This window comes from Phoxinus phoxinus, assembly GCF_949152265.1.
Source record: "Phoxinus phoxinus genome assembly, chromosome: 21".
NCBI classification, from domain to species: domain Eukaryota; kingdom Metazoa; phylum Chordata; class Actinopteri; order Cypriniformes; family Leuciscidae; genus Phoxinus; species Phoxinus phoxinus.
Genome location: NC_136896.1, coordinates 2,437,588 through 2,462,395, shown reverse-complemented (window position 1 = coordinate 2,462,395; position 24,808 = coordinate 2,437,588). Strand labels below are relative to the sequence as shown.

The following is a 24,808-nucleotide window of genomic DNA, read 5'->3' as shown; positions in this document are numbered from 1 at the left end:
ATAGCCTAGTGACTATTTGGTTTCACATTAAACTCAAACGAACTGGAAGACATTTTCAGCTGCACGTGAACTGTTTGACGTTGTTAACATTGAGGGAAACAAAAGTGACTCTTCCTGTAAAAACCTTTCTGCAAGTTGGGAAAAGCAATTCCATTCCAAGTTATTTGATCTACAGTGACCAGTGATTTGTGATTAAAAGAATCAACTTAAAACCATTAACAGATCACCAAAATTGTTATTTTATTTTTGCCCAGGAGAGTGTAATACATTTCAGCTCAAATTATTCATAATATATATTATATTATATAAACTCAAAATCAAAATGTTCTGCATGAGATTTTTTTAAATAGAATTTCTTGGTAAATAATGGCAGTGTTAACAAAGCACTTTAAAGTTTGCTCAAGTAACTAAAAATATTGCTTAATTTAGTAACTTAATTAAGCAAAAACCCACTATTGAAATCAAATAGAAATAGCATCTTAACGATAAGTTACAACTGCATGATGTAACCTTACATGTGGTTACGCTGTACAGATCTGATAAAGGATGTTTTACTCAGAAGGCCGGAATGTCCGCCCAATAGAGAAAGCTTGGTTCGACAAGCAAAAACAAAAACAAAATGGGGCGAAAAGGGATGCTTGGCACAGAACTTTAATAAAGAGTAGCCTATATTATGATTTAAAAAATTAGGCTACCTACAGAATGACATCCAAAAATGTGTAGCCTACGTTATAGACTGATAAAGTATGACAGACTCTTTCACTACATTAATTATTACTACATTTCTTTCATTTCTACATTTTTAATGGAAAACAAAGGATGGAAACAGGATAAATTAAAGATTAGATGAAGTAAAAATAATTATTGTACCTGTTGTTTGTCCAATGCTTATTTCACCTGTCAAAATACACAATATAGGCATAATTAATTATCGAGTATATATTCAGTCATTATACATGACAGATTATAAAACACTCACCATTAATCATCAGCAGCGACACACACAGTGAGATCAGAAACCTCATTGTGACGAACGGCACCTGCACACACACAACATACACACAGATGAAAAATATGTATTTCTTTTGTTACTTTTATTCTGTTTATTGTGCATATTTGTAAAAAAAAAAAAAAAAAAAAAAAAAAAAAAAAATTTATTAAAATAAATATGCAGAAAAATAACTTTACCTGCAGTAAAAGCAAACTCAGGGGGATTCGGAGATTCTCTCTTCAGAAGCATAAAACAGTGGTGATGAACTGCAGCTCTCGCAACTGTATTTTTTTATTAACAACTGGGTGGAGCGTTACTGTAAGCAGAACTGGTTTGTAATTTTTCATGTGAAGTGTGTGTGTATAAACAAATAGCCTACTTTACATATAGGGGAATGCTTTTTTACTTTCTCAGTTTGTGTAAACATACTTAGGGTTCAGAGTATTTATTTTTTCCCAAATTAATTTCACATGTCTAGTACAATTATGTGGTTTTGTTTCATTAATACGGTATATACTTTTTTCTTGATTCTTCCCGAAAAAATGGAAGTGAAATGTGACAACATGCCCCATAGGTGGGGCACATTGTAAAATGTGAGGGGCACATTTTATCATGATCATATGACAGCTTAAAATGCTATCTGATCTAATTAAAAAAATATACAAGATAAACAAAAATATTTTCTCAATAAAATACAATTATTAACCTTTTATATAAAATAATGGCATTTTTTAATAATTAAAAATAAAGTACATTTTGAGTTTGACACAAAACACAGCCATACAGGGGTGCGTTTCCCGAAAGCATCGTTAGCCAACTATGATCGCAAGTTCCGCCGTTATCAGCATAGTTCAACGATTTGGTGTTTCCCGAAACCATCGTTCCAACGAACGTTCGCAAACAGCATCGCAAACTTGTGTGGTTGCAACGACAGCTCTGGAGCTGTGGTTAGAAGCATAGTTTCTAGTTTACATGAGATATAGACTGAATAAATCCTTATCTTTAGCAAAATAAGCAAGCTGACATTCAGTACAACCCGTATTTTTTATTTAGAATACATACAAATGTAATTTACGTCTTTTAGTTTGTCAAGAGATTTAAAGCACCGTTTTTGAAGACTGCGCATGTGCGAACGTGCTCAACTATGTAAGAACGAGCCAAATATTGAGTCTGGTAATAAAGCAAAGTAACTGAGAAAAATTTGAAATGGTCTTCAGATGCCATATATGTAACTTATATGACGAAATCTAGCGTTAATTCGATCTCAAACAGATTAATTAAAAAAAGTTATTTGTCCACCACGTGCGAGACGTCATAAACCAACGTGGTTGAACGATACTTTACGACATTCGGTTTCGGGAAACACTCGTGACTAGCTAGTTGATTTCTCCAACGATGCATCGTACTATGGTAGTTAAGCAGTGAGCTATATAGAAACGCACCCCAGCATAGTTCAAAACATAATAATAATGAATCATTTCTGAATATTGACTCTCAGTCTGTATTCATCTTTTTCTCATGGTTTGTCAATAGAATTCATAAAAGTATCGAATATAATAGCATAGTTATAGGAGCATTGTAACACAGTGTAAGGCTACAACATGCCCGCCTGCGCAACTGGGATTTAAACCCGTCTTCTGCTGGTTAGATCAGCTTTAAAGAACGATCTCAACTGTTAAATAACAGATATAAGATTAAAATATAATCAGATTTGGTTATTTTTTACTTTTGATATGGTTAAATAAATGTTCAGTGATATCTTCCAAAGATGTTTTTGAATTTTGGTGCAATTGTTTTTCTATATTTGAAATGGCAACTAGTAAATACCAACACGATCTCATGAAAGTGCATATCTATACCACGAATGTTATTTCTCGTACCATTTATCTGCCAAAAATGTTTGTTTTTTGTGTGTGTGCATATGCTACGAACTGAAAACCCTTGGGTAGGATTAGGGGTGGGGAGTGCGTGCGTATTACACGCCATAAAGTGCATATCATATGCACGCAAAAACTATTTTTAGGCGTATAAATGGTACAAGAAATAACATTTGTGGTATAGATACACACTAATTTTCGCCATGCTAGCATGTGTGGAAGTATTTAAATGAAAAACAAGTGTGTTATAAGTAACCCCGCTCACCCCATCATGTAGAACCGGATTATTTCTCTCTGTGTTCTAGAAAGTGATTAATGGTGTGGAAATTTATGAAAAGGATTTATGGTGTTTGGCATTGAGCCAAACAAACAAAGAAACGCTCATGCATAGACCTGGTGGATACACATTCGTGTCCATTAAAATATGTGGAACAGTTGCATTACCACAAATTAATCATCTTTACCACAGGTGTCAAACCTTTAGCTTCAACCCCTAAGTAGGCTAACCACAGCAGATCCAGCTAGTCAAGTCCTTTAGAATTATTTGAAAACTACAGGTATGTGCGGTTTGAAGCAGAATTGAAACTGAACCGACACAGACTTAAGTTTCACCACTGCTTCAAACCACACATACCCATTGACTTCCATAGTATTTTTTTTTTCCTACTATGGAAGTCAATGGGTACAGACTACTGTTTGGTTTCTGACATTCTTCAAAATATCTTTCTTTGTGTTCAGCAGAAGAAATAAATTAATACAGGTTTGAAACAATTTGAGGGTGAGTAAATGATGACAGAATTTTAATTTTAAAGTGAACTATCCCTTTAAGTACAATTTGTTAGTACTCTTTCCACCACTGCAATTAAAGGATAATTCCGGTATTTAACACCTTGAGTCTATATTGTAGTTTGTTTTGGATGAACAAGAGTGGTGGACAACATTTTTTTGACAATGGTTCCTCTCTCGAGTTTTTGACTATAATAGAATTGGCCATGGACCCATTTAACATTGGAGTCAATGGGCATGTCCGAAAATGTCATTAAAACTGCCAATAATGTTTGTTTACAAAACTGTGCAACTCACCGAGTGATTAGTGATGTTAGTTGATGTTCCAGAAACAAAAAGTGTTGCGAAATACAGTTTCTGTCGTGTTTTATTCGTCATTTTGTAAAATCCCATTGAATTCTGTTGAAGGACTGAGTGCTCGTTAATATAAATGCGGTAACGGAAACGGAAAGGGGGCTGTTTACATGTGGTCGATGTAGTCTTTTTGCTCGCTTCCGTTTCTCATAAGGCTAGCGAGCAGAGCAACTGTGCTCCGGGAGAGTAAGCCAAATAAACAAACAAAACCTTGAAAATATTGAAAGACGTGACCACTGACCAGTGCAATATGAAGTTGAACTCGACTGTGACCGTGAGTGTCCCGCGAGACATAAACATCGGTTATCGCCATCAAGTGGTCGGGAGTGTGCTAACGCTTCAGATTCAAATATTGAGCGGAAGTTACACGGTTGTGAAGTGTCTGAAAAAACAGTTCCACTATAGCAAAATAAACGGATTGGAGTCATATATTGCGACGATATATTGTTTATAATCATCAACGAACACCACTAACCACTCAGTGAGTTTAACAGTTTTATAAACTAACATTATTGGCTTTTTAATGACATTTTCAGACATGCCCATTGACTCCAATGTTAAATGGGTCCATGGCCAATTCTATTATAGTCAAAAACTCGAGAGAGGAACCATTGTCAAAAAAATGTTGTCCACCACTCTTGTTCATCCAAAACAAACTACAATATAGACTCAAGGTGTTAAATACCGGAATTATCCTTTAAGTAATTATACGTTATAAAACACTCACCATTAATCATCAGCAGTGAGATCAGAAACCTCATTGTGACGAACGGCTCCTCCAAACACATTTACAACATATAAACACATGAAATATGTTTTTTACATTGATTCTGTTAAATTGTATATATATTTCTCTCATGATATTATCGGTGTATTTAATAACTGTGGGTGGATCATTATTGGAACTACAAGTAATTTCTCAACAATAGCTTAAGGCAGTATTTTATTTTTCATGTGACGTAAGATAGTATTTGTCATATTTGTCACAATGGACTGGTTGTTTCTTTGCATACACCTCTCATTTAAAGACATTCCACTCTGTGATTGAATGGATGAATGGAAATGGAATGACAATGAGAGCTTTTTTATTATTTCTTTTTAGCTTTATTTCCAAAACAGCTTTACAACAAAAAAACTAAAACAGTACCTTAAAACACTCGGTGAGTCATCAAATTGATGCTTAGTAATTTAGTAATTTGATTACATTTATGGATTTGGCAGGGTCACAGTCACCAGTTAAGAGTGCCCGTGATTGCCAGTAGAGGGCACTCAACCCCGGACTATTGTTATTCTTACCAGATTACATTTCCCATAACTCACTGCCCGAACTCATCATCCCTGATTACATCCACTTGTGTCCATTAACCATGTTAGCTCACCCTATAAAAGCTGGGTCAATTCGGTCACTCATTGCTAAGGGGCTGTTAACATCCTTTTCAACTAAAAACGTAAAACTGTGTATGTGCTTTGGCTGGTCGTTTACATGACAACTGCGTTTTGGGTGCCTGAAAACAAACTTTTGAAAATGTGAATCTCTTAAGACGATGACGTCATGCACATGTGTATTATGTGTTCAGTGTGTTTCATCGTCATCAAATGGTCTGGCTGCAGAATAGATGGTTTGAAGTGGGGATCGTTTTGACAATGCTGTCGTCTGTGTCCGGAAAAATCTAAGGAAAATCTTCTCTGTTTTAAGCAAATTGTTGTATCCTGGTTCTCCTGTATCTTGGTTTTCACGGTACTTTGGGATTCTCTGCCTGTTCTTCTGGATTTTTCTGTTAACCTACCTTGTTATTATTTGGACTGTTAGCTTGTGTATGACTTTTGCCTGTTTCTGGACTTCGATTGTGGATTACCCTTTCAATGAACTGTGTGCATCCTCAATCTTCGTGTCTCGGAGCAGTACGTAACTATGCTTACATGGTGACTTGCATTGCATTCAAGATACACTGCTTTCCCTGGGAATCAAATGCATGGACATGGCATAAGCTAGTGTCATGCTCTAATGTCTGAGCTATAGGAAGGATAATAATGTGTTAATTCTGTATTTTAATAAAGTGTTTGACCATTAATTAAGTATTGCATTAAAAGAGTCCATCCTAAAATCCCTGGGAGGAATGTATAGGCAGTAGTCAAGTAAGATGGAGTTTGTGAGGTGTGCAAACTTGCAAGATTACAACAGAACAAATATCAGTGCATTTTTATTGCACCTACAACTTAAACCCTAAATTAAACTCTAATGTCTTTTAAAACCACTTGGAAACAGCATGCTACAGTATAAGCAGATTAACATTAAGCAGACTAATAGGGAAACAGCAAAGAGAAATAGTGACAAATAATATTAATGGAATCTGATTTACAAAGACTGCTTAAGACCCCTTGCAATCACAATAGTATATTCTTTACTAAGTATAACCTAGTTTACATTCAGATTTACACACAGGCTGCAATATTCATGTGTTACTGACATATTTGAGAGTGTGCAACACTGACTCTCAATCACCAATTTCTTATCTTAATTATTACTGAAACCAAATGATTATAAAACTCAGACAATAAAGCCATGTTTCTAACTCATCAAACATAATTACCTATTGGGTTATTCTTGCTGCATTTTCATGTCCCCATCATATATGATTTAATATAGACCTAATGGAAAATACTGGGAGAAAAATGCACATTCAGAAATATTCTAGGTTACTTTATTTTATTTTATTATTCTTTCATTTTTATTTATTTTTCCTGTGAATATTGTTTTAATTGTAAATCAATTTGAACCCTAACCCTAACCAGTTTGTGTCACTCTAAAACACTACATCCTGTTTAAACAAATTACTTTGATAATATCAACAATTTGAATTATTTAAATAAACATGAAATTGTCTTTGTTTTTGTAGCACATCCTCTTGAGTAAAATAAGATGTATATAAATAATATAATTGATTATGTTGGGGGAGGGGGGTTGTAGACAACTAATTGTTAATTCTACATGAGATAAGAAAACAGTAAAAAAAATGGTATGTCATCAGTGCCACATTCAATAAAATGGCATTAAACAATAATATACATGTAAAAAGTTGTGGTACTAAACTAAAAGTGTGTCAGGACACTCATCAGAGGAACCAGTATCAGCATCAGAGAACCACACAGACAAGAAGCCTCAGATACCTTCACTTGTTCTGGGACCCACTTATCTGTGAACAGGGAATATAATGCAATGCAGTGAAATGTAATGTATTCATGACAGAGATCATCAGAAATCTTTGTTTACAAATAATTAAAATAAATGAGACGTTCACCTGTGTTCCCTTCAGACAACACCAGAGGACCCATGGATATGGAAGCACTGTCATGGAAGTCCAGAGACCTGCGCTCTCTCCGCTGGGGTCCAGAGTCACAGTCCTAACAGAGAAAATAGGAGAATCCAACTGTGTGAATCTCTTTAAATATCACTGAACAAACATGAAGAAAGGAATTGTATCCATTTATTATATATTGCACATAAAACGTTATCATGAGAGGTTTTGTAAACTCACCGTGGAGCAGCGATTGCTGGACAGAAGGCAAAGGTGAACAGCACAGTGCAGGTAGAGCTTGATGGAGTTTCCAGTGTAGATATTCATCCCGAAGGAGAAACGGCTGGATGTCGAGACGCCGTTCTGCAGCAGATCCACTGTGTCGTCATTTGGATTGGGACATCTGAGAATATCAATAATGACAATCAACAAATCGAATCTATGTTTCTACTCAACAAAAATGGAATCCTGTGCTTTTGTCTTTAAATCTAGACAGATAAATTATATCTGGCAATCCTAAAAAAATCCCAGCTTTACTCTGAAAGGATGAGATCCCAGCGGAGGCTGTAATCAGGATCGTTCACAGGTGTAGCCCAACACGTGTCCATCACCAGGGCAAACTGGCGGCTGTCGTCCCCCTCAACACGAACTTCCACATGCATCTGCTGGTCGAGCTCTGCATCCACACTACCAGTGAAGGGCCGGGTAAACTCATCATCCTCATATGGAATCATCCGGACCCGATATCTGCCTTCACCAGCGGGGAGAGTCTTGTGCACAATACTGATGAAATAAAAGAAAAAACATTTTGAAATACGCACTAGCTCTCTTTGGTAGTTTCATAAGAGTTGATCAGAGAAGAGGTGATGTCTGAATTGTATGTGATTTCTTTTAAATCAGATCATTTCAAGGAATATGGTTCATAAAAAAAACTGAATGATTTGTTAATGAGTCTGACTAATCTGCTTCTTAAACTCCTTACGCAAAGCTATGGCATAATTCAGATGACTTGTAAAAGAGTGCATTCTTGCATCTTTTTTGAAGCTTAAAAGTCTCCATGAGGACTAATTGCATTACAATGTTTTATTCTTCTACAAAACAAATAAAGACATTAAGGTGAGAAAATGTCCATATTTTAGTTGAACTATTGCTTTAATAAATAAGGCTGATAAAGAAGTCAAAATGTAAAATTGACTCGCACCTCTCCAGTGGGTTGATTTCCACATTCAATGAAAGTGTTGGTGTTTGAGGATAAACACAGCTGAAAGAAAGCTTCAGGATTTTATCTGACCTCGGTGTCCGCAGAATAAAGTTATCATAGATGAAGTGGGTGCCATTAGCCTGTGGACAATAAATATAACATTTTGTTATTTAGTCTAGATTAAATTCAAGGTATTTGAAAAACGTATTAAAGCAACATTATAAGCTACAAAAAGTTGCACCAGTCAAGTAAAATAATGGTAGGTGACATTAATGGTGGAGAATGTGGGCACAGGAGAAGCAGTCAAGCAACAGTGGACAACATCCGGTATGTGTATTTGTTTCTTTTCTCATTTGATTTTATTGCAGTTGTCGTTGCTAGGAAACACTGTTTTGTTTACTGTGTTTACCTTGGTGAATTTACGTGCTGAAGTCAAGTATGTTCTCTTGCCATGTTGCGTGTATTTTCAGTTTCGCTCTGTTTAATACAAAGCTGTGACCAGCTGAATTCAATAACAACATATCAGGCAAGTATATAATTGATTAGTATGCCATGGCAGCGGATGTGGCAGCCCTCCGGTGTGAAGACCGGAGTGTGTAAAGACCAGCGAGTCTGCCTGTGCGAGTCCACCAAGCAAGGACACAGACAAGGCACTTAATTATTGCTCTTTTTTCCTTCCTCTTATATACAACTTCTTTTTTTTTTCTTCTTTTTTTGTGACCTGTCTTCACTATGTGAATCTATTTCTAGTCATTCAGGTATCAACCTCTTGGCCCTGACTGAGACCTGGATCAGACCAGAGGACACTACCACACCTGCAGCCCTCTCCACTAACTTCACTTTTTCACACACCCCTTGACACACCCCTTGTCAATTGAAGCTCCAAATCCTCAGTACTCATGTTGCTGGATCTGTCTGCTGCTGTTGGCACAGATAACCACCAGATTTTCATGTCAACCCTCCTGATGAAGGGCATCTCAGGAACCACGCTTCAAAGGTTCAAGTCTTACCTCTTTAAGGTAGGTCCTTCAGGGTGTTGTGGAGGGGTGAGGTGAGGTGTCTAAGTCACAACATCTAGCTAATGGGGTGCCTCAGGGCTAAGTGCTTGGACCACTTCTCTTCTCCATCTACATGTCATAACTAGGATCTGTCATTCAGAAAAATGTTTATTCCAATGATGACACACAACTCATTCAAGCCAGATGATCCGATGGTAGTTGTTCACATCTTGGTCTGTCTGACAGACATGTCTTGCCTGATGAAGGACCAACACCTTTAACTCAACCTTGCGAAGACAGGCTACATGTGGTCTCAGCTAACTCAAAACGTCATAACAACTTCTCGATTCAGCTAGGTTAATCAACCATAACCATAATGTCCATTATTGTCCACAACCTTAGAGTTGTGATTGATAATCAGTTAAACTTCAGACCACAACTGCTCGGTCCTGCAGATTAGCCTTATACAACATCTATCGGAGCATGCAATACAACTCCTTGTCCAAGCTTTTGTTCTATCCAGACTGGACTATTGTAAAGTTGTATTGGCAGGTCTTCCAGCATGAACTGTCAAACCTCTGCAACTGATCCAGAATGCTGCAGCAAGAGTGGTTTTTAACAAGCCAAGACTAACGCATGACACACCTTTCCTCAATAAATTGAACAAAATTTCTCATTTGGAAGTCGTTTTGGACAATAGAGTCTGCTAAATCTTCTAAATGTAAATGAAAAAAAAACATTTCCAGTCTCTTTTGAGGCATGGTGTTTTTCACCCTTCCCCACTGAATCTCTCTGAGAATTTGGTAAGTTTCTAGGAAAGTCTGTTTGGGCCCTTCCTATGGTTGTTACAGATTGATTCTTCAGTACCCTTGCAGACTTCCCTACAGACTTCGCAAAGTCTCATAGACATTACCCAAATGGTCAGGTCAAGGTAAGTATGATCAAAGATGGCTGTACAAAATATTATTATTTTTTTGGTAGCAAACACTTAAGATGGGTTTGGTGCACACATGGATAAAAAAAGTACCCCATGTGTAAAATGAAATACTCTGCTGTATCTTTAATGCTGTGGGCCTAATTTTCTGCCAGATGTCCTGGACATCTTGTTCAGATACATGATATCATGGATTTGATCAAGTACCAACAGATAAAAAATCAAAACCTGACAACCTCTGCTAGAAATCTTATAATGGGCCATGTTTGAATCTTCCAACAGGACATTGATCCAAAAACAAACATCAAAACAAAAAAATAAAATGGGTCACTGAGCACAAAACCAAGCATCTGCATTGGCCATCCCAGTCCCTGACCTGAACCCTATAGAAAATGAGTGGGCTGAACTGAAGAGAAGAAGCGCCAACATGGATCTGGGAATCTGAAGGATCTGGAGAGATTCTACATGGAGGAATAGTATCTGATCTCTTGTCAGATGTTCTCCAAACTCATCAGGCATTATAGGAGAAAACTCAGAGCTGTTATCTTGGAAAAAGGAGGTTTAAAAAAAATGTATAAAAGGGTGCCAATAATTGTTCCCAACGTGTTTTGGAGAAAAACATTTATTTCATAATGTGATTTCCCCCTACTTTCAATTATTTTACTTCAATGAAATGTTAGATATTTGCAACAAAAAAAAAATATATAGTATATATATCAAAAGGATTAACAATGCAGATTTATTTTTTACAGCCATCTTTGATCATAAGGGGGCAAATAATTCTGACCAGCCTGTATTTGAATAGATCATACATAGTTAAACCTACCACAAGATTTGTACCACAGATGTGTTCATCGTTATCAAAGAGGAATTCCACTCTGCCATTCCGGACCGTTCCTTTGCAGCTGGGATCATTGAGGTGTAAGACATCAGCTGGAAAACCAGCCTCAAAGAGCTGACAGCGAGACACAGATATGGAGCCAGAGCTGCTTCCACAGGTTTCTGAGACATCTGAGAGAGAAATACAAATAAAGATTATTATTGATTGAAAAAAAAAAACGTATATTTCACATTTTGATGGGGAATGATACCAACCAAAAAAGTCAGAATTTGGTTGTGGTGTGTGATGGTCCTTTTTACACAAGAGCTCAGAATAGCGATCTCTTGCATCTAAGAGAAGCACAGATAGATGAAATTTAACACAAAGACACACTGAGTCATGTCCCAGTAGCATCTGAGAGAGATGAGATGAGATAAAACTGTATTAATCCCTAATTACAATGCTAGAAAGTTGCTTGCTTACTATTAACAGTGAAACCAAATTTATTTTACAATGAAAAAAAGAATGATAGATAGATAGATAGATAGATAGATAGATAGATAGATAGATAGATAGATAGATAGATAGATAGATAGATAGATAGATAGATAGATAGATAGATAGATAGATAGATAGATAGATAGATAGATAGATAGATAGATAGATAGATAGATAGATAGATAGATGTGCTTATTGTGTGAACCACCTATAAAAGACTCATGGGACTACCAGTTTGTTTGCCTCCTGTTTTTCTGTTTTCATCTGGGCAGACTTCAAACCCTCTAACAGATGTTACACTCTGTTACAAACTGTTACTGTACATTACCAAAGCATGTAAACCTATTATACGAGACCCCTAAAACAAACTCAGGAACATTTAAAATAGCATAATATGGGCCCTTTCAATTTTACTATGACTGTCTATACCTTTGTGTAATGGGTCAACAAAGGGAGGGTTTATAAAGGAGTCAAGACAATACTTTACCAGTGATTGGTGGAGTAATGGATTCTGTGGGTAAGATTGTTGTTGTAGACGCCAATGGGATGGACTGGTTTGTGTATTCTGCTATTAGGAACATTATATATCAACATCAATCTTTTTTTTTTATAAATTACTGAAATGCATACGAGTAAATGCTTCCCTACCTAAACAGTAAGCTCCGCAAAATATTGGCTTGACAAACTCATAAACATGGTAATTTCCTGGACAGGCTTTGACTCTTATAGGGTGGGATTTGTAAGTACAGCAGCCATTCCATGATGAGACACAGACCTGACGGGTGACCACTCCATCTTCCAGCTGTGGGTGAGGGCCGTTGAGCCACAGTGGGTCACTAGTGCCACAGGTGTACTGATTTACACATGATTCTGGCATCTGAGCTTTTTGTCCGTTGTTGAACAGCCTGTACCAGCCATTCCAGTCCACATTATTATCACACATGCCTAAGTTATGATGGTCAGTGGCTCTCCAAGGCTGATCCAGACTGGTATAGCTGTAGCAGGGGTCGACACTTGGGGTGGTGAAAGATACTATTAAGAAAAATATGAAAGAGAGCATTATATACTGAAGATTAAATGCATCCAAGTAGAAGATAAACTTTAACAGGTTTGCACGTAATCATGTGAAAATCTACAATACAATTCATGATAAACATGTCAAATAAAAAGATGTATATACCTGCACAATATACAGGATCTGGGATTGAAAGAGTTGGTCTGGTAAATTTGTAGACATAATAATTTCCAGGACAAGCTTTGACTTGGATTGGGTCGGATCTGTAGCGACTGCACTGATAATCACGGGAGCCGTAAATTTCACGAGTAACAACTCCATCTTCTAGCCGAGGATGAGAGCCACCAAGATACAGAGAACTATAACCTCCACATGACATGTAAGACACACACCACTCAGGCATCTGAGCACTTGATCCATTAATGAAGAGTCGATACCAGCCGTCCCATTCTACACGAGTGTCATCATGTCTAGTTACATATCCATTTGTATACCAGTAAATGATTGTGCCTCTCCAGTAGTTGTCGAGTATGCTGTAGTTATCGCATGGGTCATAATCTGTGTTAGTGAGAGATCAAAACAAGGACCTTTGTGAGGCCTAATTTTATAGTCAAATATATTAATAATCATAATGTATTTTTAACCATTTGTACTTTACATGACATGACTGTATGATACATAGTACAAGTTAATGCATAAAAGGTGCAATTTTAAACTGTAGAGCAGAGTCATTACAAAAAAATAAAATTATGGATATTTTTTTTATATTGTACTCATATATATTAAGTAATATTGCGCTTTATGCAATACAGATTGTTTTAAGGCAGGAAAATTATTCAATATTGCAAAAAATATATATTTTCAGACATTAATTTCAGCTGTAAAGCAGCTCTAGAAAAAAATAGTGTCATTGTTTATCTGAACTCAGTTCAGTGTCGATTCAGATCCGTTGCAAAGATCATAAATTATTAAATGTGTTCCTTTAATCTAAAGCAGTTCTGCAGAAAACAGCGATGTCATCGTCCAGCTCAGTCAGTTCTCATCCAATGGTGTCAGGGCAGTCAAATATAATATATGAAATTATATATACTATATACAACTTACTCAATGTGATGTTGGATCTAGAGATTATATCTTGACCCGTAGTGAAAAAGGCCTGTGAAATAGTGCTGACATCTATAAAGAAGGAAATTCAAACCATGAATGAAATCATTTTGAAAGCTTTTAAGGTCTCTGGGAAAATCACAGTACCTGTGCAGTATCCCGAACACCCAAATTGTGGATTCACAAGTTCATAGATATAGTAATTGCCTGGACACGCTTTCACTCGGATGGGTTTTGTCTTGTAATCACAGCAGCCTCCCAAATGATAACCACCACAGACCTCCCTGGTCACCACTCCATCCTCTATCTGAGGGTGAGGACCATTGAGCCACAGATTGACTTTTGTATTACAGGTGTATGAACTAACACAGGTCTCTGACATCCGGATGTCCATTCCATAGTAGAAAAGCCGGTACCAGCCATTCCAGGAGAAGGATTCATCACAGATGCTATCTCCGCTTTCATTGTTGGCTCTCCAGGGACGATCCAGAGACTCATAGTGGTAGCAGGGATCACTGATGCTTTGGAAAGCAACTGTCATGGACAAAAGAGATCTTTGTAAAATAATGTTAAAATGCTGACAATTTAGTTTTAGCCCTGACTACAGAGTAACTGGGATAGGCTCCAGCATCCTTGTTACCTTATATAGGACAAGCAAGCAGTTAATTTAGTTTTAAAATTGTACCTGCACAGTACATCGGCCCTGGAGCTGATATGATGGGTTTGACAAATTCATAGATGTAATAATCTCCTGGACAGGCTTTGACTCGGATGGAATTAGATCTGAAGCTGCCACAATCACCGTTCCAATAAGTTCCCACGACTTCACGGGTCACCACTCCATCCTCAAGTGTTGGATGAGAACCGTTGAGATGCAGTCCAGTTTCTCCACCACATCCCACATTACTCACACACCACTCAGACATCTGGGCACTTTCTCCATTCAGATACAGCCGATACCAGCCACTCCATTCAACAAGAGTGTCATCATATCCATAGTACTGATATCGCTTTTGCCGTATATCTCTCCAGGATTCATCAAGAGTGTTATAATCATAGCATGGATCAGAGCTGGAAGTTGTAGGTTCTGAGAGAATTAAGACACACAGACAGACAAGACTCATTCTCTGCACTACAAAAAGTGATTTTTTTTTCCTCTGTATTTTCCTTTTTCTTGCTGGTTTGTACAGTACCTGCATTTTGTGCAGTACAGCATTTAAAAAAAAAAACAATTGTAGAGCAAGTATATACTAAATATTAAAATCTCTAAAGTGTTTGAATACACCTTAAAAGAAAATGCTTATGATAAAGCGAAAGTAAGGAATTATTTTAGTTATTGTGTGTTTGCTGGAAAAACGTGATTATAGCCATCACATCTACTATCATCTTTAGATGTTTTTTAGGTTTTGCTGTTCCTGCTCTGACCAGCAGGTGAAGTCTGGTGTTACTGTTCTGCTGTCAATCATGTATCATACCACCTGTCATTCCGCCTATTTTACCTGTTGATCATTACCATTTCATTATCCTGCATATACACCAGAGGGTTTTCCAGAGAACTTATGATAAAGATGAGATGAATGGCATTCGTTTTCTCAGCTCTATATTTCTTCACGCCCTGACGAAACTTACCAATTCACAAAATTAACGGAATGCATAGCTGATATAAAAAACTGGATGACTAGATGCCTACTACTTAATTCTGAAAAAACTGAGATTCTAATTATTGGACAAAAAAACTTCCTCACGTAATAAGCTAGAGTACTGTCTAACACTTGATGGCTGCTCTGTTAAAGGAGAACTCCAGCGCAAAATGAACCTTTGGTCTAATTACACATTGTTACTTTGAAAAACAGACTCGATCAGTCGATCAACGAAACGCCGATCCAAATGCGCTGAACTGTGTAGAATCTCATATGGTTCAGCGCATTTAGATCGGCGTTTCGTTGATCGACTGATCGAGTCTGTTTTTCAAAGATGGCTTCTGCTTGCATACGTGAAGTTGACTGTATGTATAAAATATCTTCTTATTAAACTGTCTGGACACTGTCAAAGTTCTCAATGCTTCGGTTTGAAGGTAGGGACCCTCATTATGCTACCGTGTTAGTGTGGGGCTATTTTGAGCCTTGTTAGTGGTATTAACAAGCGATTTGTATTTGTCATTACTCTATGCCCCATATACTAGCGTTATACTAGCGTTATAGGCTAAACTGTTTTTAGAGATAAAACTATTTACATTCGATAATCATGAAAACAAATCTCAGATAACGGTTGAGTAGGTAACAATGTGTAATTAGACCAAAGGTTCATTTTGCGCTGGAGTTCTCCTTTAAGTCTTCGTCTTCGGGTGGAACCTGGGTGAGCTCTTTGAAACCGTCCTTCGGATGAGACGTTAAACCGAGGTCCAGACTCTCTGTGGTCATTAAAAATCCCAGGATGTCTTTCGAAAGAGTAGGGGTGTAACCCCGGCATCCTGGCCAAATTTGCCCCTTGGCCTCTGTCCATCATGGCCTCCTAATCATCCTCCTATATATACTAATTGGCTTCATCACTGTCTCCTCTCCACCAGTAAAGCTGGTGTGTGGTGGGCGTTCTGGCGCAATATGGCTGCCGTCGCATCATCCAGGTGATGCAGCACATTGGTGGTGGTTGAAGAGATTCCCCCCTTCTATGTAAAGCGCTTTGAGTGTCCAGAAAAGCGCTATATAAATGTAATGAATTATTATTATTATTAATCTTTCATTTGAAAGTCACGTGTCTAGTATCTGTAAAACCGCATTTTTCCATCTTGAAAAATATATCTAAATAACATCATATGCTCTCAATGAACAATTAGTTAATGCGTTCATGACCTCAAGGCTAGATTATTGTAATGCTCTACTGGGTGGTTGCCCTGCACGCTTAACAAACAAACTACAGCTGGTCCAAAACGCAGCAGCTCGAGTTCTTACCAGAACCAGGAAGTATGACCATATTAGCCCCGGTCTGTCAACACTGCATTGGCTGCCTATTAAACATCGTATACATTTTAAAATATTTCTGATTACTTACAAAGCACTAAATGGTTTAGCTCCGCAGTACTTGAGCGAGCTCTTAACGCATTATAGTCCTTCACGTCTATTGCGATCTCAAAATTATGGCCAGTTGATAATACCTGGAATATCAAAATCGACTGCTGGCGGTAGATCCTTTTCCTATTTAGCACCAAAACTTTGGAACAGTCTTCCTAACATTGTCCGGGAAGCAGACACACTCTGTCAGTTCAAATCTAGACTAAAAATACATCTCTTTGATCTAGCATACACATAACACATTATAGACTTCTATAATTCAATGTTCCCTCCACCTTCCCAACTCCACCAACATAATTTAGGCATATTGCTACCATACTCATCATCCAAGCACTAATAGTCCCACTGGGGGTACATCTAAGCTCGAGTTTAAGCTGCTTCCTTGAGCCCCTCCATTGCGGACAACAAGCCAAATATGATTAACCTTATTGCGGTATCTTATAGATTATATGGGATCGTGAAAAGCATATTAAAAACACCACAAAGACATATAAACAACATTAAAAAAAATGTAATGCTTTGGAGTAGATGAAAATATGCAGATTGTCTTGCTTCCCACAAATGAAAATTTGCTATCTAAAGAGGAACGACCAAATCTTATATTTTGACTATGCTTCTGCCTAATTTGCAAAAAAACAAAAGAACAAGTCCATCAGGCAGTGTCGGCCCGTGGGGTTGTAGGGGCCCTAGCCAAGATCATTAAAATTGGCCCCATGCACTGGTGTAAAAACTATCATAGTAACTTGACAAGAAAACGCATAAAATGACTGTCAAGAATTTGAACACAAGAACACATCAAATAATTTCAATATTATGTGTATTAAGTGTAAAACATTCAACATACATATTTATTTTAAATACGTAACAATCATTACACGCTATTTCATGGTTTGCATTCTCTAGCCACCAGGCACTGTTTTGTGCAAATGAGCGGCCAGAGAGCATTAAGGGTTTTCTGTTTTCTGTTAGAACGGTGTCGTGTTAGCGGCCCCTAAGTTAATAACTAATGATCTTTATGACGGGGGTGAATCAATAACTGTGGATAATAACTTTATTCTAGAGCTGCTGTAAAGCCAAAACAATCTCTGTTACTTTCATTTCCTATTAGCACTGTAAAGCTGCTTTGAAACAATCTATATTGTTAAAAGCGCTATGTAAATGAAGGTGACTTGACTAAGAAGAAAATACTCAGCAATGAATTTACACATGGTTTGTCTTGTGAAGTTCACAACGTAATTTTGGGAGGAGTGAACCCATCTAATCTTTCAATTAACCACCGGAGCATGTAAGCAGCCGCTCACCTTGTTCTGGCATCCGCTGTTTTAACATCCCTTCACCTCCCCAATTCCACCAACATCATTTAGGCATATTGCTGCCATTCTCATCATCAAAGCACCAGTAGTCCAGTAACACTTTATTTTGATGGTCCCTTTTGAACATTCTGCTAACTTGTGATGCTCCTCCAACAGACACTCTACTGACTATAAGTAACTTTGCAACTACATGCCAACTTATTCTAACCCTACCAGTCTACTAATGCTCTACTAACACTCTAATGATAGTTAGTAGACATGAAGGGGCAATGTTACTTATAGACAACAAACTGTGTTAAAGGGACCATCCAAATAAAGTGAAACCAGTAGTCCCACTCCATTGCGGACAGCAAGCCAAATATGATTAACCTTATTATCTTATAGATTATATGGGCACAGGAACTCGTGAAAAGCATATTAAAAACACCAAAGACATATAAACAACAACAACAACAACAACAACAAAAAAAAATTCACCACAAGGGGTCTTTAATGCTTTGGAGTAGATGAAAATACGCAGAATGTCTTGCTTCCCACAAATGAAAAGTTGTTATCTAAAGAGGAACGACCAAATCTTATCTTTTGACTATGCTCCTGCCTAATTTGCAAAAACACAAAAGAACAAGTCCATCAGGCAGGGCCGGCCCGTGGGGTTGTAGGGCCCCTAGGCAAGATCATTGCACTGTGCTCCATGCACTGGTGTAAAAACTATCATAGCAACTTGACAAGAAAACACTAGGGCTGTCAAAAGATTAATCGCATCCAAAATAAAAGTTTGTGTTTATATAATATATGTGTGTGTACTGTGTATAATTATTTATATATATAAAAACACACACAATCATGTATATATTTAAGAAAAATTGGTTATATTTATATGTAAAATATTTAAACACACTCTAAAAAACACTTGTTAAAGGAGAACCTGATTTGGGTTGTTCTGGGTGAATATACAGAACACATGCTGTGCTAACTTTACCCAGTAAATTGGGTTGTTTATTTAACCCCTGATTTTTTTTTTGTCGTTTAATTCCTTTTTAATGTTAATACTCTCATATTAATATTATAAGCAAATATATAGAGAGAGTGCAAGTGAGTTCTTTTTTCCCCCGACTAAATAGATAACGTACATACAACACAAATAAATAAAATACAAATAATATATGAAAAATACATGGCTAGAATTTTATTTTAAATTTCAGCAGTCAGAACACATATTTACTTTTATGGCTCTCGAAATATACCGTTTGGATGTCATTTCTACCACAACTTTACTTTAATCTCTGTATTATTATTTTGTTTCATCTAATTTAAAAAACATTGATGTGTTACGAGACGACTTGTTATTATGAGCGACTGCTGAGAACTCGAGGCAAAATCCAAATCCACAGTCAAGTTGCTATTACCGTAGAGATTAGAATAATTGTGATTTTCATATTTTTTACCACCTTTTCTGTCATGCAAAATGCATTAATACATTAAAGAGTGTAAGAATTGAGAAATTGGGCAGTCTGGTTGAGAAGCAACCACTCCCTGAGAAGACAAAGGACCTTTCTGGAAATGAACATTTGAACCTCAGAATACTTCTATTTCCCTCTTCCCCCACCCCCCCCTCTCTCTCTCTCTCTCTCTCTCTCTCTCTCTCTCTCTCTCTCTCCCTCTCTCTCTCTCTCCCTCTCTCCCCCCCCTCTCTCTCTCTCTCTCCCTCTCTCTCTCTCTCTCTCTCTCTCTCTCAAACATTTATGCAACTCTCTCTCTCTCTCCCTCTCTCTCCCTCTCTCCCTCTCTCCCTCTCTCCCTCTCTCTCTCTCTCTCTCTCTCTCCCCCCCTCTCTCTCTCTCTCTCTCTCTCTCTCCCCCCCCCTCTCTCTCTCTCTCCCTCTCTCCCTCTCTCTCTCTCTCTCTCCCTCTCAAACATTTATGCAACTCTCTCTCTCTCTCTCTCTCTCTCCCCCCCCCCCTCTCTCTCTCTCTCTCCCTCTCTCCCTCTCTCTCTCTCTCCCTCTCTCTCTCTCTCTCTCAAACATTTATGCAACTCTCTCTCTCTCTCTCTCTCATGCTGAGATCACCTGAAATTTACATAACATCTATATGTTTAAATGTGAACAATTATCATACAGTTTCATAAATGTTTGGTTTCATTTGAAATGTCTCAGTGCGACAAATGTCTAATTTCCAAAGAAGTAAACAAAAGGTACTGTAAGAGTTTAGAAATACCTTGCACACAGAAGGGTGTGACTGGAGGGCAAATGGTCTTCTGCTCTCAAAAGGTGTAACCTTTGTTTGTTTGTAAAAGAGAGTTCTGTCTATATAATGAAATGTAGCAAAAGGCTTGGGGGCGATTCTGTAACCCAGACCAACCTGTGATGCGAAGTGTAAGCAAAGCACTTCACATCATGTATTTTATAATGCCAAAGGATTTGCATCCTCTCTCTTTATGCCAGAGCATTTGATGTTTGTATCTATTATCTTTGAACTGATTATGCAATTGGCGTGCGTGATACATTAAATGCACCATATGAGATTCTACACAGTTCAGCGCACTTGGATCGGCGTTCGTAGATCGACTGATAGAGTCTGTTTTTCAAAGATGGCTTCTGCCTGTATACGCGAAGTTGACTGTATGTATAAAATATCTTCTTATTAAACTGTCTGGACACTGACAAAGTTCTCAATGCTTCGGTTTGCATGTAGGGACCCTCATTATGCTACCGTGTTAGTGTGGGGCTATTTTGAGCCTTGTTAGTGGTATTAACAAGCGATTTGTATTTGTCATTACTCTATGCCCAATATACTAGCGTTATGCTAGCGTTATAGGCTAAACTGTTTTTAGAGATACAACTATTTACATTTGATAATCATGAAAACAAATCTCAGATAACGGTTGACTAGGTAACAATGTGTAATTAGACCAAAGGTTCATTTTGCGCCGGAGTTCTCCTTTAATTTACTCAGCCACACGGAAAGACAGTAACATGCAGAGACCTGGCAGGAGTCAGGTCATCTTCTCTTTGCTTCCCACTATCCTGTTGCGCACACACATTCACACACACACCTCTTCTTACGCTCATTTGAGCACTTTCAAATTTAGTTTTAGCGTTTGTAGAACTTTTCAGAACTGCGCTAGTTAATCATGTGCTGGTTAGTATCTTTGAGTTAAGCTATCTCCGAAACAATCATGACCGAAACATGTCATCATTGTTTTGCCAGTGACAAAAGGGAACACATAATCATTTGTTTGGAGGAAATTTATGCAAATCATTAGTCTCAGTGCTTTTGAGTGTTTTAGTATGCGAGTTAAAATTCTGTAATGTGATCGCTACAAAAACATTACTGTCACTACTGAAAATGTGGCGTCACGACCGAAACATGCATGTTTTGTCGACTAAGATGTTATTATAGTGTTTGGTTCAATGTATATTCATAATGAATCCTTAACTTTGAAATTAGTATGATTAACTTAATGCCTTTTACAAAGAAAGATTGGATTCAAAATACAACAAATCATAAATTACACTTGAAATATTGTTAAAATTTTAATTGTTATTGATTTACCATGTAAACTTTTTTTTTTTAAATAGCAAAAAATATATTTACAAGGTAGGTGTAAACAAAATATTAATAGGTCAATATAAGCCTTCTTAAATTATTTATGATTGTGTTTCGGTAGTGACAAATTTGGGGAGAGAAATTGTATTACTGAAAATGCAATATGATAATTAACTACACAAATACTAGAAATGTGTGTCTTGGATATTACTTGGATATTATACAATTTGCATACATACAAAATGTGTGCAAAAATACACCTTTTTTGGTCCCACTTTATATTAAGTGGCCCTAATACCTGTGAACTTACATGGTAACTACATGTGTACATAGTATGTAACTACAGTGTAAGTACACATTGGTACATAGTATCTACAACTGTATTATTAGTGTAACTACACGTATGTAACAACCCACTTAATGGTATGTGTAAGTACAAATGTGTAACAGGACATTGGTAACAACACTTTTTTTACATTAGTAAGTACACATGTGTAACAGGAATTATGTAACTACATTTTGTAACAACAATATGTAGCCTATTACATGTAGCCTATCCACAGTCTTAGATACTGCAGTTACCAGTTTGGGTATAAATGTATTTAATTTCCAACAAGTGGACAGTTCCTATGGAATTATCATGTAACGACACTGATGTACACAACAATTACCTTAACAATTACACTTTATATTAAGTGGACAGTTCCTGAGGAGTTACCATGTAACACTAGTATGACAAGGTGAAACTTTAGTTGTAATTCAACATTAGTCCTGCCAGTCATAAATACATGTATTCCAACTGGTAACTGCAGTATCTAAAACTGCATGTGGAAGTGGAACAACAAATAGGCTACATATTGTTGTTACAAAATGTAGTTACACAATTACTGTTACACATGTGTACTTACTGAAGTGAAAAAATGTTGTTACCAATGTCCTGTTACACATTTGTACTTACACATACCATTCTGAGGGTTGTTACATATGTGTAGTTACGCAAATGTTACAGCTGTAGATACTATGTACCAATGTGTACTTACACTGTAGTTACATACTATGTACACATGTAGTTACCATGTAAGTTCACAGGTATTAGGGCCACTTAATATAAAGGACAAGGACAAATCGAAATGTTCTGCATGAGTTTTTTTCTATAGAGTTTCATGGTAAAGAATGGCAGTGTTAACATAGCATTTTAATGTTTGCTCAAATAACTGAAACATTGGCTTGTATGCAAAACATTACGTGTACTGTACAGATCTGATATAGGATGTTTTGCTCAGGTGGTCGAAATGTCTGCCCAATAGAGAAAGCTTGGTTTGCTCAGCAAAAACAAATGAAATATAGAGAACATTCGCCATGTAATGTCTGACATCACTCACAGAAAGTGTGAGAAGGGATGATTGGCACATATACATAACTTTAATTAAGAGTATATTATGATTAAAAAAATGAAGGCTACAGAATGACATCCAAAAATGTGTACGTTCTAGACAGATAAAGTATGACAGACTCTTTCACTACAACAATTATTCATACTACATTTCTTTAATTTCTACATTTTTAATGGAAAACAAAGGATGGAAAAAGGATGAATTGAAGATTAGATGACGTGAAAGAATTATTGTACCTGTTGTTTGTCCAATGCTTATTTCACCTGTCAAAATACACAATATAGGCATTATTAATTATTGAGTAAATATTCAGTCATTATACATGACAGATTATACAACACTCACCATTAATCAGCAGCAGCGACACACACAGTGAGATCAGAAACCTCATTGTGACGAACGGCTCCTGCACACACACAACAAAAAATATGTATTTCTTTTGTTACTGTTACTCTGTTTATTGTGCATATTTGTAAAAAATTCAATAAAAATTAATATCAATTTAGATCGATCAAATGCCAATGGCATTCAGGGGGATTCGATCAAATGAGGAGAAAATGCAGAGAAATAACCTTACCTGCAGCCAAACTCAACCAGAAGCACAAAACAGTAGTGCTGAACTACAGCTCTCGCAGCTGTATTTTTTATTAACAACTGGGTGGAGCGTTGTAAGCAGAACTGGTTTGTCATTTTTCATGTGAAGTGTGTAAACAAATAGCCTACTTTGCATATAGGGGCATATAGGCTTTTTTTACTTTCTCAGTTTGTGTAAACATACTTAGGGTTCAGGGTATTTATTTTTTCCCGCATTAATTTCATACGTCTAGTACAATTATGCGGTTTTGTTTCATTAATACGGTGTATACTTTTTTCTTGATTTGCCCCGAAAGAATGGAAGTGAAATGTGACAACATGACCCATAGTTGGGGTACATTGTAACATGACCATATGATAGCTTAAAATCTGATCTAATAAAAAATATACAAGATAAACGAAAATATTTTCTCAATAAAATACAATTATTAACATTTTTATATAAAATAATTGCATTTTTTAATAATTAAAAATAAACTAAATTTTGAGTTTGACAAACATGTTCAAAACATAATAATAATAAATCATTTCTGAACATTGACTGTCTTTATTCACCTTTTTCTCATGGTTTTGTTAGACTGGAAAACTGGAAGAACTGGAAGAGAGGGCTACAAAAATGCCGTTTTGACGCTCTTAAAGGGATAGTTCACTTTGAAATTAAATGTTGGTATGTTTTAGCTTACCTGAAGTGCATCCAAGATGTAGGTGTCACCTACGCAAGCGCCGTAGCGCGCCGGAAGGCTCCGGAAGTGGTCTCTCGGATGAGTTTGCGCGAGCTTACGTAAAATTTTTTTTTACACCGGTTTAAACATCCCGGATAAGCACAAACTAGTACCATTTCTATTAGCCGTCCTACAATCTCTGTTCTGTGCATAGGCTCTGGTGTAAACAATGAGTGACGTACATGCGCGAGAGAGATCACTTCCGGCGCTCTAAGGTCGCTTGCGCAGACTAAGTAAACAGATCAGATGGACGTTGTTGTGTAAAAGAGATAAAAACGATTTAAATACTGTTCGT

The 24,808-nt window shown here is 37.0% G+C and overlaps 1 protein-coding gene and 1 long non-coding RNA gene across 5 annotated transcripts in view; both read right to left on the bottom strand.

Annotated features, from left to right (window-relative positions):
- Positions 1 to 870: 870 nt before the first annotated feature.
- On the bottom strand, positions 871 to 1,283 carry LOC306989722. The gene is made up of 3 exons (XR_013795702.1): positions 1,189 to 1,283; positions 980 to 1,040; positions 871 to 897 (listed from the first exon to the last, which is right to left on the bottom strand). It is a non-coding gene; the product is annotated as an uncharacterized lncRNA (long non-coding RNA).
- A 3,831-nt stretch (positions 1,284 to 5,114) lies between these two features.
- The window catches only part of LOC306989708 (uncharacterized protein), a 66,905-nt gene continuing 47,211 nt past the window's right edge, over positions 5,115 to 24,808 (bottom strand). Inside the window, exons 1-16 of one of the 4 annotated variants that reach the window (XM_079595632.1) lie at positions 23,775 to 23,836; positions 23,543 to 23,603; positions 23,434 to 23,460; positions 14,560 to 14,961; positions 14,022 to 14,408; positions 13,875 to 13,946; positions 12,936 to 13,328; positions 12,404 to 12,787; positions 12,243 to 12,320; positions 11,533 to 11,607; positions 11,264 to 11,448; positions 8,506 to 8,645; positions 7,842 to 8,087; positions 7,545 to 7,707; positions 7,308 to 7,410; positions 5,115 to 7,202 (exon numbers count right to left, since the gene is read on the bottom strand). In XM_079595632.1, the coding sequence (XP_079451758.1) occupies positions 7,099 to 7,202; positions 7,308 to 7,410; positions 7,545 to 7,707; positions 7,842 to 8,087; positions 8,506 to 8,645; positions 11,264 to 11,448; positions 11,533 to 11,607; positions 12,243 to 12,320; positions 12,404 to 12,787; positions 12,936 to 13,328; positions 13,875 to 13,946; positions 14,022 to 14,408; positions 14,560 to 14,961; positions 23,434 to 23,460; positions 23,543 to 23,588 (2,805 nt within the window). In that variant the 5' untranslated portion in view covers positions 23,589 to 23,603; positions 23,775 to 23,836 and the 3' untranslated portion in view covers positions 5,115 to 7,098. Of the gene's footprint in view, positions 7,203 to 7,307; positions 7,411 to 7,544; positions 7,708 to 7,841; positions 8,088 to 8,505; positions 8,646 to 11,263; positions 11,449 to 11,532; positions 11,608 to 12,242; positions 12,324 to 12,403; positions 12,788 to 12,935; positions 13,329 to 13,874; positions 13,947 to 14,021; positions 14,409 to 14,559; positions 14,962 to 23,433; positions 23,461 to 23,542; positions 23,613 to 23,774; positions 23,837 to 24,808 lie in introns of those variants that run through there. The other 3 variants (XM_079595629.1, XM_079595630.1, XM_079595631.1) reach the window with 3 other exon arrangements.